Source organism: Augochlora pura, chromosome 4 (genome assembly GCF_028453695.1).
Source record: "Augochlora pura isolate Apur16 chromosome 4, APUR_v2.2.1, whole genome shotgun sequence".
Taxonomy (NCBI): domain Eukaryota; kingdom Metazoa; phylum Arthropoda; class Insecta; order Hymenoptera; family Halictidae; genus Augochlora; species Augochlora pura.
In genome coordinates, this window is record NC_135775.1 from 10,098,001 (window position 1) to 10,113,187 (window position 15,187).

At 41.5% G+C, this 15,187-nt stretch overlaps 3 protein-coding genes across 10 annotated transcripts in view; 2 read left to right on the top strand and 1 right to left on the bottom strand.

Annotated features, from left to right (window-relative positions):
• Window positions 1-10,493, top strand: part of Atpalpha (sodium/potassium-transporting ATPase subunit alpha) — a 159,739-nt gene extending 149,246 nt beyond the window's left edge. For 5 of the 8 annotated variants that reach the window (XM_078179660.1, XM_078179664.1, XM_078179665.1 and 2 more), the window contains 4 exons: window positions 761-855; window positions 4,133-4,307; window positions 4,520-4,752; window positions 4,914-10,493. In XM_078179660.1, the coding sequence (XP_078035786.1) occupies window positions 761-855; window positions 4,133-4,307; window positions 4,520-4,752; window positions 4,914-5,034 (624 nt within the window). In that variant the 3' untranslated portion in view covers window positions 5,035-10,493. The remainder of the gene's footprint in view (window positions 1-760; window positions 856-4,132; window positions 4,308-4,519; window positions 4,753-4,913) is intronic. The other 3 variants (XM_078179662.1, XM_078179661.1, XM_078179659.1) reach the window with 1 other exon arrangement.
• Window positions 10,494-10,592: 99 nt separating this feature from the next.
• Window positions 10,593-11,754, bottom strand: LOC144469420 (ribosomal RNA processing protein 36 homolog). The gene is made up of 3 exons (XM_078179666.1): window positions 11,546-11,754; window positions 10,912-11,422; window positions 10,593-10,833 (listed from the first exon to the last, which is right to left on the bottom strand). The coding sequence occupies exons 1-3, from the start codon at window positions 11,588-11,590 to the stop codon at window positions 10,694-10,696; spliced, it is 696 nt and encodes a 231-aa protein (XP_078035792.1). The 5' UTR covers window positions 11,591-11,754; the 3' UTR covers window positions 10,593-10,693.
• A 1,092-nt stretch (window positions 11,755-12,846) lies between these two features.
• The window catches only part of Rpb8 (DNA-directed RNA polymerases I, II, and III subunit Rpb8), a 79,562-nt gene continuing 77,221 nt past the window's right edge, over window positions 12,847-15,187 (top strand). The window contains exon 1 of the mRNA XM_078179668.1: window positions 12,847-12,978. Coding sequence (XP_078035794.1) covers window positions 12,906-12,978 — 73 coding nt within the window. The 5' untranslated portion in view covers window positions 12,847-12,905. The remainder of the gene's footprint in view (window positions 12,979-15,187) is intronic.

The window sequence follows — 15,187 nt, forward strand, 5'->3', positions numbered from 1 at the left end:
CTCTGTACGCTGGAAAAGCTATGCAATAATACCGTGAAATGAAATAGATGGTCCAACACCATTGCCAGAGGTTGCGCGAATTCAGCGGAAGGACTGTCGTCGTTTCCCACCGGAAAGCACGCTGCACGGCGTATTGCCATTTTTTCGTTTTTCACAATGACACAATGCTGTCACCCGAAGAAACTGGGAACGGGGGAAGGCAGACACGGAGAAAAGGATTAACCTGACGAAAACATTTTGTCCGCTCGAATTCGTGAGGATGTTGTCCATTTTATTTACGAATTGTTAGTCATATAATATAAATTTTTTTAACAGTGAATAGACTTCTGTTTCAATGAACTTTGAATACTTACCTTTTACGTGATCAACCACGCTTCAAGTTTATTTATGCAAGGTCTGTATAAAGCCATGTTCGAAAACATTTCTGTTTTCAAAAGAAAACGATTATAAAGAAGTACTCGAACAATGTGAAAGAATATAAAAAACTTTGAGAGACGTAACCTTGTTCTGACCAAAGTGAACAGCGTTTATTTTTCGTCTGACAAGAAAAAGAGCTTTTCCCCGTGTCGGCCGAGTTTCCCCCATCGTGTACAACGTGTCTCGACGCGTCCCTTTGTCTCTCTCGCTACCGCCGTGTACAACCATGATGTTCTGTACACACATAATGTAAATATGCATACATGTATAACGTACGTATCTATATATACTTGTACGGTGTACGGGGTGCTTGGCACACTTTCTAATCAATGGTGGATGGCAGGTGCCGGCCATCTCGCTAGCTTACGAGGCACCGGAGTCGGACATTATGAAACGGCAGCCCCGCGATCCTTACAGAGACAATCTTGTCAACCGAAGGTGGGTTTCCCAACTACCCACCAGAGAAAACAGCTACTCAGTCTCCAAGAAGCATACGCACACTGACACGAACGCAGACACACACACGTAACACGGGCGACCAAACTGTTCGCCACTAGACACCCGTAGAAGTCCGTAGAAGTCCCTTGTGTTTCTGATACGTTCGCAGCCGTGCACGCAATCTTACGAAGGATACAATTGTTTCACGTTAACGTAACGCTAGGTTGCCCTGTATATCAAAGGAAACGTGTGAGAACATACTATCGTTTCTTCGATTCGAAGAAACAAAGAAACGATATTTTGCACGATATTTTTGGAACGTTTTTGTCATTTTTGCAAGCGATTTTTGCCTTTCTCGATGAGGCGAGGAACATGTCTTTTCACGGGCTGCGAAAGTGTCGATTGTGCATTTGAATTCGAACGCGGATCTTTTTTTGGATGACGAAATTCTCTGGACCGTCTTGGCAGCAAAGACTGTCGTTCGCGAACCCGAACCTGGCAAAAATGAACAAAATGTGACAAAGTAAGTCTGAATTACCGAACAACGAAGATTTAATGTCACGCGTAGACTAGTCTTTGCGACACTCGGTAATACATCTCCGTTTCCCAGGTTCGGGTTCGATGAAACGAACCTTTGCGACTTGCACCACGAAAGTAACGAACATATTATAGTTCTCTAGTTGATTCCATACGAGTTTGGCCACCCGTGCGCACATCCAACCCGAGCATATATATGTGTACACGCATATGTATGCGCACACTGGTTGTTACACAAGAAATTAAAAAAAAAAAAAAAACCATATCAAAACAGAGTGTCTACTGATGTCCGAGCGTCCGAGCGAATTATGTGTTTACGTTTGTTTTCTATCATACTGGAACATACAGATCTCTCTCGTTGCTCGTTGGTTATACTCGCTTGACATTTGTTTTTATTTTCATGCACGCGACAACGAAAAGTGTCTTTTTTGATCGTTCTAATTGTGCGCACTTCTCATCTGCACTCGAGCATTTCAAGACGAACGAAAAGAAAAAATGAAAGAAAATCGAGAGAAATTCAATTCGGGAGTTGCCCGATCCGGAACGATCTCGTTGAAGAACTAAAGAAGCTCGAACGGTCAATTCGATGAAACATGACGTATATGTGTATCGATTTACGGAACGACACGATCCAACCGTTGTACCGCTAGAAATCACGCGTCTGAGAGATTTGTCGTTTTTGATCCGTGTAGAAAACGGAAGTGAAACGGAAGTCACGGTTGACACTCTACGCTATGCGAGTCGGCAAACACGACTCTAGGAAAACCTAGTTGATTAGTAATAGCACAGCAAGTACCTCATAGGAGAGTTACGTTGTTGGGAATGCCGAATGCTTCACATAGAAAATCTCTCGCGCGATGACTAACGTATGTACAGAGAGTGTCCAATAAGATCCTTGGTCCTTAGAGGGCTGATCGAGCGAGCAATAAGGAGGAAGTAGTTCGGAATGGCGCCAAGAACTCGAGCGGCACGAAATAAATGCTAAAATAAAAGTGTAAGTTCGTATTTTCTTAATAGCGATCATAGGTAATATCGAAATTTCTACATCCGCAATTTCTGAGTTACCGCGATGTGACATGATAGATAGCTTTGTCTCGTCGAGTTCTTGTTCTTGATGTGACCTCTGCGGAGCCACGTTCCCTCCGCTTGCCTCTCGATCCAATCCTCCGAGGGGACCAAGGAATTGAGGGGCATTCTTGTATCGCCAAGCCTCTAACGACATCATCTCGTGATCAGCTTGAAACGGTCTCCGTGCGCGTGTCGATTAACCGCATCCACCAAGGTAATGCGTATGCGAGAACGGAAAACGGCGACACGCTGAATGCGCCGTTCGCTTCGGGCGAAAACCGACGTAGTAACCCAAAACCGTACGTTAGACTTACAGACGAAACCAAACAAAGCGACGAAACAAGCTTGTAAATCCGAGAGACCATGCACGGCCTTAGCGACGATCCAGCTAATTAATTAACCATCGATTAACCACGGAACACGAGCGAAATGTCGGTCAGGAACCGCTCGACGACTCCATCCCGACGAGCACGAACGACAATCGATATACCGGGGCGCCATCGGGTCGCTCTTTTTTTCCGCCCGTTTCCATCATGCCACCCCGGTCTCGACGACCATCCTCGCGCGCCTTCCATCGTTAACTTGTCGACATCTGCAATCTCCGCTGCAATGTGGTTGATTCGATCTAACGCCTGACTAACTAATTGACTGACGGCACGCGGTCAGTCGCATGCAATCTGCGCTCGTGGAGCTGATCCCGCGGGAACCGGATCGCGCCGATGTTCTACGGTGCGCCGACGTCAAAAATTAATCAAATTAGCCGCGAAAATACCATCGGGAATTTCCATTTGTCTCTTGCTCTCTTTTATTTAATTAGACCGTAGCAGGCTGTTACTCAATTTAGTGACTCGAAATACCGAGGGTAATTCCGGAGCTCTGCGAGCAACTTTTCCCATTTATAAATTTTGCGCAACGTGCTGACAATGTTTATCGTGAATTACGCGAAGCGATTTGGTAGTGTTCAACCGTCAAACAATGTCCTAGAATTTAGTGTTCCTTCCGAAGATAAAGACAAAGATGATTGAGCTTGAAAAATTTTGAGACAAATCGGAAAATCCTATATTTCCTGTAACAATCGATGAATGGAACGAGAAGAATTGATGACTGTAACCAGTCCTTGAGTCGATCGACACGGTTCTAGCAAGATCAGCTCCGAGACAGCTACCATTCACGACGTTTTTGGAAAATCTCGCCTGCTTCTCTGTTTGTATTGGTCTCACTGGGTCTCACGGTTCGACGAAAGCTTGCATGCCCGAAGCTGTAAAATTCGATACGTGCACCGTGAGGTTCGGCTGCCTTGTATATATATATCTATGCCTTGTGCTTCTGTATGGCATGCCTCAGCGCGCGAACAACCGATCGTTACTGCGTTTCGATCCGGTAAGTAATCTGCATTTAATCCGGACTACGGCTTCCATATTAACACCACCTTAGGCTATTAGGAGCGAACTTACTGGCATACACGAGTGCTTTGTCCGACTACCAACGAACTTCTTCCTGCAATCTCTGTAATTCGGTTGAAACGATTTGTTTTCCTGGTGATGGGTTATACCTTGGAACCAGTGTTTAACGTCTCTACATCCTTCTGGAAAAGTTTTTTGGGAGCTGGACATGAATCGCATTCCCCTTGGACATCGCCGAACTTATTCTAACGCGATCGCTCTATGTCTAGGCTTATTTCGATGGCGTACGGGCAGATCGGCATGATCCAAGCTGCCGCCGGATTCTTCGTCTACTTTGTGATCATGGCTGAGAACGGATTCCTGCCTCTGCATCTTTTCGGTATCCGAAAAATGTGGGATTCCAAGGCTATCAACGATCTTCGCGACAGCTACGGCCAAGAATGGGTAAGCTGACATGTTCCTTTCACTTTTAATCGATCGATGATTCGAGATACCAGCAAGCTGAAAGAGTATAGAGAATAGCAATATCTTGTTATACTCAGTAACCAGAATTGTTACCGGTTTCTTCTTCGTTTATCAGACAATAATAGGATAATGCTGTTGTTTTAATTTGCTCAGACAATAATAGGATAATGCTGTTGTTTTAATTTGCTCAGACATACAGGGACCGTAAGACACTGGAGTTCACCTGCCACACGGCCTTCTTCGTCTCTATCGTGATTGTGCAGTGGGCTGACTTGATCGTCTGTAAGACGCGACGTAACTCCATCTTCCATCAAGGAATGAAAAACTGGGCCCTGAACTTTGGTCTGGTGTTCGAGACCGCCCTCGCCGCGTTCCTAAGCTACACGCCCGGCATGGAAAAGGGTCTTCGCATGTTCCCTCTCAAGTAAGCGTTGATTTTCTTTGCTAGCGCCCGTTGCAACAGCCTGGACCAGTCTCCTGTACAATCAGATTTTATAATCAATTCTTTTGCCATTCTACCTTTTCATCATCTATCTTATCTTCTTTTCATTGTAAAAGGTAACGTGGAACTCCTTTTCGTTTCAGATTCGTCTGGTGGCTGCCCGCCATTCCTTTCATGTGCGCCATCTTCATCTACGACGAGACGAGACGATTTTACCTCCGCCGGAATCCAGGAGGTTGGCTCGAGCAAGAAACTTACTATTAGACGCAAAAAGGAGAATTAATCATACACGCAGAGCGCGCGCGCAAGAGTAAGAGCGAGAGAAGCAGAGAGAATGATGTGAGAGAGAATGAGACGCATACCCACGCAATATACACCGAGAAAAATAATACATAAAATAATAAATAATAATTAAACAACCAAAAAAAAAAAAAATAACAAAAGAACAAGTAAATCACTCACGTTTAAACACATAACATTTTACATGGGGCGTGCTATTCGGGTCTATCCGTACTGTCGCGAAATCACGAGATATATTATACATGTATATTAAATATTCGGGGGACGAGAGAAGTTCGCTAGAGCCGAGCCGAATCGTCGAACGAGTGTAAAACTAGGATTATCTGAGAGAACAATGAACAAAAATAAAGAGAAACGAAAACAGACAAAACGAAAATGAAATGGTGTGTCTTGCAGCCAGTCTCGAAGGACGAGTACGCTGTTGGGAGGCAGGGACGCTCCCATCGACAGTGTGAAGTACAAAAAAAAAGAAGAGAAGAAAACAAACGAACGAAAAAAAAATATGAATGCGGATAAAAAGGAACTTGGAAACAATGAAGGAGGGAGAGAGACAGAAAGAATGGAAAAGAGAGTGCGAGAAAGTAAGATGGAACAGAAAATATATAAATGAGAGAAAGACGTTCGTCGTTCTGGCTCTGCGAGTTGCTTGCACGCGCGTGTACCGGTGTATCATTCACAAAACGGACGTCGTCCGTGAAACATCGAAGGGATCGACGAAGATATAGGGGTTCTACGAGCAACGTCGTCGGAAGATTACCAATAACTTCCGGGTACACACCTGATACTATCGAGGGTTGTAGGTGTCGGTGCTGCCATCGGATTTTCGACGGAACAGCTGGATAATGCAGGTGCGAAGAGAGTCTATTGTAGGGCCTAAACGATCGGTAGACAAGGAAGGACGTAGAACGGGGTCACCGAGGGGACGTTCAAGGTGGAGGACACCCGTTTAAAAAAACGATGAAGACACTTTGGGAATGGCGGGGCGACAGATCGACGGATAACGCGCACGTCCGTATGAACGTCGACGGGTGTAGGACGAGATTGAGTTCAGTGGGTTTAATTAGGATCCGTGGCGCATTAAGTAGACGTCTTGTGATATCAAGAAATATATTCTTAGGCATCCCTGTTAAGCATTTAATGAGCAAAGATACGCTAGAGGTTGTCCACGATTAAGAGATTCAGACGGTAAAAATGGAGACTCGTCTCGTTACACGAGGAATCTTGAGTAGGAACTTAATTAACTCTTAATGAAACGGAAGAAGTCAGTACGCTAGATTGGCACGCCCTAGAGATTATCCACGATGAAGGAGACTGGAGGAGTTAAACATCTGAAAACCAAAAAAAAAGATAACCAAGAAAACAGTCAAACAAGATGAAACGCGAGAGAAAGGTGTGAGGTAAAGCGCGTTCGCAGTATTCGTTGATTCATTCAAGCTGCAAGTAATGTCGAAATCCGAGTAGCCATCGAGACCAGAGATAACATTGCGGGTGTAATCTATGTAGTCGAGTCTCAGCACCGGAAGATCGCCTATGCGAAGAAAGAAAGGGCCAGGAATGGTCGTAGAGGGAAAACGAAGAAGGGTGTGCAACGATCGAGTCAGTTCCGAACAGGGTGTGCAACCCGGGACAACATGAAGAAGAGTCGTGACAGATATAATAGAGTTTGAACGTGCAGGGACGAACACAGAAAAAAGAGAGTAAATGCAACAAATGGACAGTGTAACAAAGTAATTGTCAACCGTATCGGTACCAGCTAATGAGAAGACGTAAAGAGAAACAAATAAAACGAGGAGACGAAATATGTTATTTAATTATGCGAGCGATGAGGTGGACGCGCGACCTTGTTCAGTAATTGATGAACCGAACTCGCGTGCGCGCGCCACAGACTCAAACCAGACAAATGAATTACGAAAATGTTATTGATTAAAAGAAGAGAAAATACTAATAACGAGCTAAATAGAGATACGAGAGTTTAAGAGTAACCGCGCCTGGCCTGGAAACCAGCGTGGTTTCCGGCGGTAAGGACGCCACGATAGTCGAGGTAACAGGATATACAACAATTGCTAGTAGAGAATGGTAAAGACGTAGGGAAAGCACAGACAAAGAGACAGAGAAGGGGAAATGGAATAGAGCAGACAGAAACAATACCATGAAATGAAAAAAAACACAAACACACACAGAAAGAGTGGAAAAGCGAGTGGAGGAAAAAAAACATTCTTACTTAGGCGAAACTACAAAAAAAAAAATAACAAAAGTAAAGGAAAAAAAGGTATAAATTCATTCTCTTAGTTTTGTCATAGATTTAAAGAAACGCCAGCGGGACAGCTCGCTATAAATTCATTGACCCCCGAACGCAGAACGCCCTGTACCACCAACCCGCGGTCTGTCGTGTGTATGTATGCATGTGTGTCAGTGTCAATACAACGCCCCTTCGGAATTCTTTTTCTTTTTGTTTAGAAGCGACAGATACACAAACAGTGAAATAATTAAACGGAAACAAAATGAGATAAAAGTAAACAAGAGAACGAAGGTGACTTACAATGCCTGCCAAGCGACTTTTCGGGCCGGGACGATCCGAGACGTGCCATCGAAACGTGTTCGGCTCTTGTTTCGAGCTTCTCCAACGCGTGACACGCTCCTTCGTCGACAATTATTGCTCGTCTTTCTTTGGTCTATACGTTGTTCTTGTTGCTCGCTTTCACGGCTTCTTGTGCGTGCGCTAGCTACGTCGGTAACGTAGGGCTTCGTTTCGAGCGGAGAATCTCTCAGCTTGTACATCTTACAATACTCGCTGAAGAATCCTCGCCGTTTAAACGACTCAATAACGAACGGATCTTCAACGAACATGAAACCGACAGATTTGCCGCGTTTCCAAGGTTCACTATTCGTGCATAACCCGCGCGAACCGAACCGAGCCGAACGGACGTCGAGGATTTAGGTAGAGGGTGACGCTTGCTCGGCGAGACCCTGGCCCCAAAACTACCCTAAGTGTTCAATAATCGAGGTGTTCTCGAGGTGCCGTGCACGTGTAACATGTTCCGCCTTCGCCGTTCCCGCCGAAACCCCTCGATCATGACCGAGGATCCAAAAGGGTTCTTCGTTTCCTCGGTCCAGCCCTTCCGATGAAGTTTTTTTGTTGTGCGCGCGATGGGCTAGACAGATTGAAACGCGAACCCGTAGCGTAGAGGAGCAATTCGGTTGGTACGGCAAAAATTGTCGAATTGTTTGGTCGAGACTCGCGGATCGCCATTTCGAATCCAACCGTTAAACGTTTTCAGATAGAGGGCAGCAGTGTACCGTCGCGTTGCTCGTCGAACTCGGACCCGGACTTAAGACCACACTAAAGAGGAAAGAAACATACATGTAAATCGATTCTCATCGCGCGAAACGTCCCCGGTTTCTCTTCTCGGGCGAAGGGAAACCCGCATAATCCTCGATAACGGTGATCAAACAGTACTAGATATGTTCAAAGGAAAGGAGCCGTTCTATGTCAGGCCGCCATGTTATTCCGTTTCCGTGGTGTTTTCTCGTTTTACGTTACGGAACAGTGTACGATGGCTCCCGCGTGGTGGAGACCGATCATCATTCCTGTCACAACGAAATCGAACGAAGAAAAACATGTAAAAATGTTCGCCGAGATAGTTTGCCTTTGGTAGATCCCCGTGTTTCGAGACAGGACGCGGATGGAACTAAAATGGTCAAAAGATGGGATCGAACTGGATTACAATGTTTAGGGAGAATCGATGGGGGTTTGGGGGATGAGTGGGAAGATAGGATGGTTTGGCCCATTCGTTTCTATGAAGTGATACTGGCCCGCGATATACGGTGTCATGGAGCTGGATCCAAGGATCTCGAGGATCCGTGGTTTGTCGACAGGGTGTTCCGTGCCCGGGGGGCGTAGGAGCCCAAAAAAATGCTTTGCCGTCGTGCGCCTCTTTACTTTAGGCTAATAATTTAAACATTAATAATATAATAATAATAATAATTATAATATAATACATGTTACAATAAGATATTATTAGATGTAATTATTATATATAGTTTAGTCTAGATCGTGTTGTTGAAGAAAAAAAACAAAGTACGTATAAGCGAACAAAAAAAAGAGAAGATATGAGGTACGACGACGACGAGAGAGAGAGAGAGAGAGAGAGAGAGAAAGAGATGAAAGAAAGAAAGAGCGAGAGTAGAGAATCATGGGAAGTGGCGGTGAAAGGAAATTCCGGTCTAAGACCATAAATTTGCGGCGGACTGTGAGCGGGACACTGACGAGAAAATCCGCTTTTGCTTTTCGTACGTGAATCGATCCATTTCTTTTTCGGGCAGCAACTTCACTTACGACCTTCGACACGACATATTAACTCGCATTTTCAACCAACAATCACGCGCACCCATCGAGCCAAGTCACGCTTAGACGTTCTAGGTCCCCTTCTCGCAATAGACCGTGTATTATACCTTGTTTCCCTTTTTTGTGTTCTCCGTTTCCTGTTTTCCGGCGCTTCCGGTCACGCGGACAGATTTGCGGCCGTAAGTCCCACTCTACTTCATTTCCGGAGCATTTCTTATTCCGTTACCGTCACGTGGATCCTCGGTACGCGAGTCGCAAATCTCTTCGCATTCCGAAAACGAAAATCCTTGATCGTCAATAAATAATTATCGTAAAATGGTTTTTTCGGGTGAATTGGCGAACGAGCGGGAGAAAAAGTGACGCGTGAATGGAGTGGGCGAACGATGGAATATTAAAACACAAAGACCTTCGTCTTTCGTTGCCGCGATCAGACACAATTGGCGCGAACAGTTCAAATCCGTTATATAACGAACGTCAAATAGAGGATGTTAACGTGATCAAATTCGATTTAAACAAAAGATATGAACAGTGTAACGGAACACACTGTGTAATGTCGCCCCTGCACAGCCCGCCACACCACGACAGAATCATTGAATGATTAAAATATAAACAAAAAAAAATGAATGATGTTTTATTAATATTGTACATATTTTAAATAATTGAAGACGGACAAACAGATCGCGCGTGATTGGTGACCCACCGGAAGACGGCCCTCTTCGCGAGGACCGCCAGTCGTATACACGGGTCCCCTGTACACTTTTCTGTTCTTCGTTTTAGCGCCGCATTACCACACTCAACACATGTACACGTATACACACACAGACACGCGCCGAGAACACGTGCGAACATAGAGACACACGTAACACGCTCAGAAATAAAATGAGAAAAAACAATTAAAAGAAGTGACGTGTACACCGCTCTACCAACTATCTCTTCTGATTGACGATTACTTTCATATTGATTATTCTGTAAGTTCTGTTTTCACACGTAAAATACATTAAGGAAGAAAAACGAGAGACATTGTCCAACCCAAGTGTCATTACTTTTGATGTTAAATAAAAAATACATAATTAATAAAGCACTCTTTATCCTACACCTTCTCTAATTGGTATTTCTGCACATGCGCGAGCCTCGGGACTAGAAGACAATGAAGGCGAAAAAAATGACTAACTTAGTTTTGAATGTCGGTAGTATTTATTACGCTTATGTACACCTGTAATTATTCCAGCCATGTTCGATTCATATAAATTTTAATTTCATGTACACCCGTTGTCGTTTTCATTCCATATCCGATGATGCCAGTTTTTCACGGTCTTTGCGCAGATTCTTTTTCTGCAATCGTTGAATATGCTTCTTTAGCTTACCTGACTTTTTCAACTCCTCGTATTGAGAAATCAAATCCAGCATTTTCGTTTCAGCTAAAAAGAAATTATTAGATCGCCAATATTAAAAATACAGATTTTAAGGAACGAATTCATATTATTCTAAATACTTACATTTCTTCTTGAAGTTAGGTTTTTCTCCCTTCTTAATAAATTCCACAGCCTGTTTCTTTTCTTCATGCCGTTTCTGCTCTTTTCTTTCCTGCTTGGTCTCTTCACGTAACTGATTTTCTAATCTCTGAATCAGATACTTAATTTTCTTTATCATTTTTGGATCTTTAGCTACCTCTAGTTCCTTTTGCAATTTCTTTATATCATTCTCTTTCACTTCGCTAAGGAATGCATAATTTTTCTTAAACACTGTTGAGTTGAATTTGCCACATAGGCCATCGAATCTAGGATCCCTAGATATATTTTTTTTTACATGCATAATTGCTCTCAATCGTGAAACAGGCTTTTTTGCAGACATTTCTCGTGGCCTGTTTCTGTTTTCGCGTTTGTATTCAATCTTCTGAACCTTTTTTGGGCCAAATAATGCTTCATTATAAATTTTTGTCCCTAATTTTTCTTTGAGCTTCTGTAAATCCTCGAAGCTCATCTGTGAAAGTTCCGCTTTGATATCATCCTAAACAATTATAAAACAAAAACTAGTTTAAAAGCTACACAAGTGGTATGTATTATAACCTCTTAATCTTATAATGATGGTGATTATAGATTTAAATAAAAACGCATCTTTTTTTAAACCTACTTGATCCTTATCTTCGTCAAGAAGAACATCTTCTTCGTCACTCATGTTACTTCTTGAAAAGTAGTTTTAAAACTGACAGTTATCTTACTGTTTTCAAGATGTATCCACGTAGTCGCCATGTTGAAGGCAATAAATATGAAATCTTCGTAATACAAATCGATCACAGTGCCATCTGTTACAAGACTCTTATACCACAGCTGTGTAGGTAACAATGCTTTCATAGTTTAACCATTTCTTGTAGATAGCGCCATTGACCGGTTTAAGAAATGTATTATCACAAAAATCATTCCAACGGTTATAAAAGGTACATCAATTAATATTTTATAAATCATAATTAAATAGATTCAAAGAGATCCATTAACTAATCTGTGAAATTCTTTAAAAAATGTAAAATTGTAAATGAAAAATTTTTCGATTTTTTTGTATATATATTTCGTGCACCTACTCCTGCGGTCAAGGTATATTACATACCATTGATTGACATGGCACAAGCGAGACCTGTTATTTCCTTTAATAACTCTTGAGCTGTCAGAGTAGGATGCACAATTATTTTGATCATCGTCGTATCGTTTCCGTATGTGTCCTCTTGGCCATTCTTAACTCCAACTTTATGCAGATTTGCCGGTGATTGCGCAACATTACGAAATCCCTAATATTACGTAACGCGTTATATACCAATATATGCGTCATAATGTCGGTACTTATTGCTATATATGTGTCACGGTACAGAACCCCTCAAGCTGCGTAAAAGAATAATTGTGCTGCGTAAAAACCATGAAATTGTACAGTGACTCCCTCTACCCAACTCGTTAGAAGGTGGAATTTCAAGGTTATACGAGTTGTCAATCTAATAAACATAGTTAGTTCCTAATTGTATTGATGTTTTGTTATTAACGTAAAAAATGAATCGTCCAATCATTCACAAATGTAATCATTTTATGAATACAATTCTACATCGGATATTTAACCCAATATATTTAATATATAATAATTAATGCCAAACGCACATAATTGAAATACAAATTTATAGTATATTTCTAATTTCTACAAGTATGAATGGATGATTTCTATCCATACATACAACGAATGTATATGTAGAACACAAAAATATGAATATAAAAATATAAGACTATTTATTCTACATAATAAAATATTCGTGTTGCTATGTGAAAATAATTCCTATGGATTTAAATTTTATTTTAATGCTATCTATATGCATATTTTATATGTTTACAAATTATAATTTAATTTATCAATATGACTAACCTACATTTCAGAATTGTAGACGATCCGAAATTACGTTCTTAGCTACGAATGAAATGTTGGCCACGAGGGAGAGGCACCGTCAACGTTGTCTAAAATGGCGGGCGTGCTGTTCGAGGATATTTTCAATGTGAAAGACATCGATCCAGAGGGCAAGAAGTTCGACAGGGGTGAGTCTAAAACACTCTCCATACCTTTATGTATTTGTGAACGGTGTTGCGTCAGAATATTTTGCTGTGTTGCGAGATTCCTAAGCGTTCTAATTGAGACGTGTCACGAACATTCACTCACGTTAGTTACCGGGAAGCACATGGTGTGACAGGTTGATGTAAATACTGAGTTGTATGCGTAAACATGTTACAATACTATGGTAACTGTTAACATTGTCTACTGTGTCAAGTACTTGACAATTTTCCATTGATGAAAACGTTGTATTATTAATTTATGGTCTGAAACAGTGTTAGTCATTTCTTGACCAACTGCGCTCTTGCGATGGCGGGAAATTCGAAATTCAAATAAAAGTAAACATTAGGTCATCATTATTATTTAAAACTCTTCTTACCACTTTTGTAAGTAACTTTTTATTTGATAATATTTATCACTTCTTTTCATTTCGAAACTAGGTAACACTTTGTTCTCCAAAACATATAAGTTGGTGTAGCCAAATAAAGGTACCTATAAAATATTCTTCAATTGTTTGCCAAATATCCGTATGTCAATCGAAATATGGCCATTGTTAATTCAACATAGCGCTTCGATGTATCAGAAAGATTTGACAGAAGTCATTTTCCTTCACAAAAAAGCCTCTAGGGTCGAGTGTGTTTGACATTAATTTGAAAGGCAGTGCTTTGTGGCAGTGCAAGCACCATTCTTCTCGTCACCTTGAACTGTGACTGCAGATTTGTTACCCCACTTTTTCCGTCCACCGTGTATATCGACGGATTCGAGTCGACGAAACGCGCAAAAATTGTAAATTGGTGACACAGGGATTTCGTCGAAACCGTCACGTGTGTTACTCAATAATGTGCATTGTTCTAGTTATCGCACTTGTTTTATCTCCTCAACTGTTTTGCATTTCGCGAAAAACAGTGACGGTATTTTTATCAGAATATTTGAATATTTGAATTATTACGATCCCAGTTTTGACGTGAAATATAGAAAATGGGATTTTAAGGTACCTCGGCCTCCAAACTTTGCTAACGATTGCCATATCTGAAAAACATTGCAAAATGATAAATGATCGTTCCGAATCTAAATAAAACACTTTTTTTTATCAATACCGCTTTCTAATTTTCATTTGTTTTATCATCACAAATGGAAGTTTAAACATTGATACGATTACACATCAAGGTCGTTTAAACATTGATACGCATACCAGAATAATGGCGTCACTGCAGCCATATGGCAAATCTTTGCGGCTCGCCTATGAAAAGCTCGTTTAAAACGGAACTTCCTCTCACGATATATAAACCACTACAAAATCACTGCCACAATTAAGCTGATTTAATTACGACTTGCGAATTTAATTAGAAAATTATTAAATTATAAAATGCGAATTACAGTTCCCTTGTTCATTTTTGCTCGACTCGTTTTTTTTTATATTATAATCTGCTTTTCTCGCGATTTATTATCTATTAATTTAGACGGGGTTAGCATTTACCGGTATATGGTACCAAGATGATTAAAGACGAAGAAGAATTGCGAATAAAAATTCGATAGCGGGTGAGTTAACAGGAGTTTGTGTCCACCATCGATCATCTCGAACAAGAGCGGTGCAATTCGAAAGAGAAAGAATGGCGCGTATAGCGTCACCCTATATTTTCACCTACATTACCGTCGAGAAAAGGGTTTCGCTGGGACAGCAGCGTTCCACGCGGATGGGTGTTAGTAGAGCTACGCGAGCGACAGAGAAAACAGGATCTCGGTTAGCGGGAAGAGTTAGGGGAAGAGGATGTGGCAAGGGGTGCGAGAGTATGGAGGGAGGCTGGAAGGAGCGGTTTGAAGGATGGATTAGGCTGGTTACACAACGAACCTCTTTGTTCGAGCGTCCATTGCGCAGAATTTTCTTTCACGTACAGTGGGTAACGAAAATATTCGCACTAGTATAATAAGTCAATTCGGTCATACGAATTGCAACAAAAAAATGCATACTATAAACAAATCATAGAATCGTGTGAAATGACGGTATAAAACAACATCGATCATAAAAAAGGATAAAACATCTTAAAATATATTTTAGAACAATAGAGGTACAAAGCTAGTAATACGAATTTTTAAAAAAATTTAGTTTTATGACTTTTTAATTGAATTTTATAAGATGTTCAAATAATTAAGTTGCGTAAATATTCGATGTTTCTTCATATTTTTTTGATTATGTAG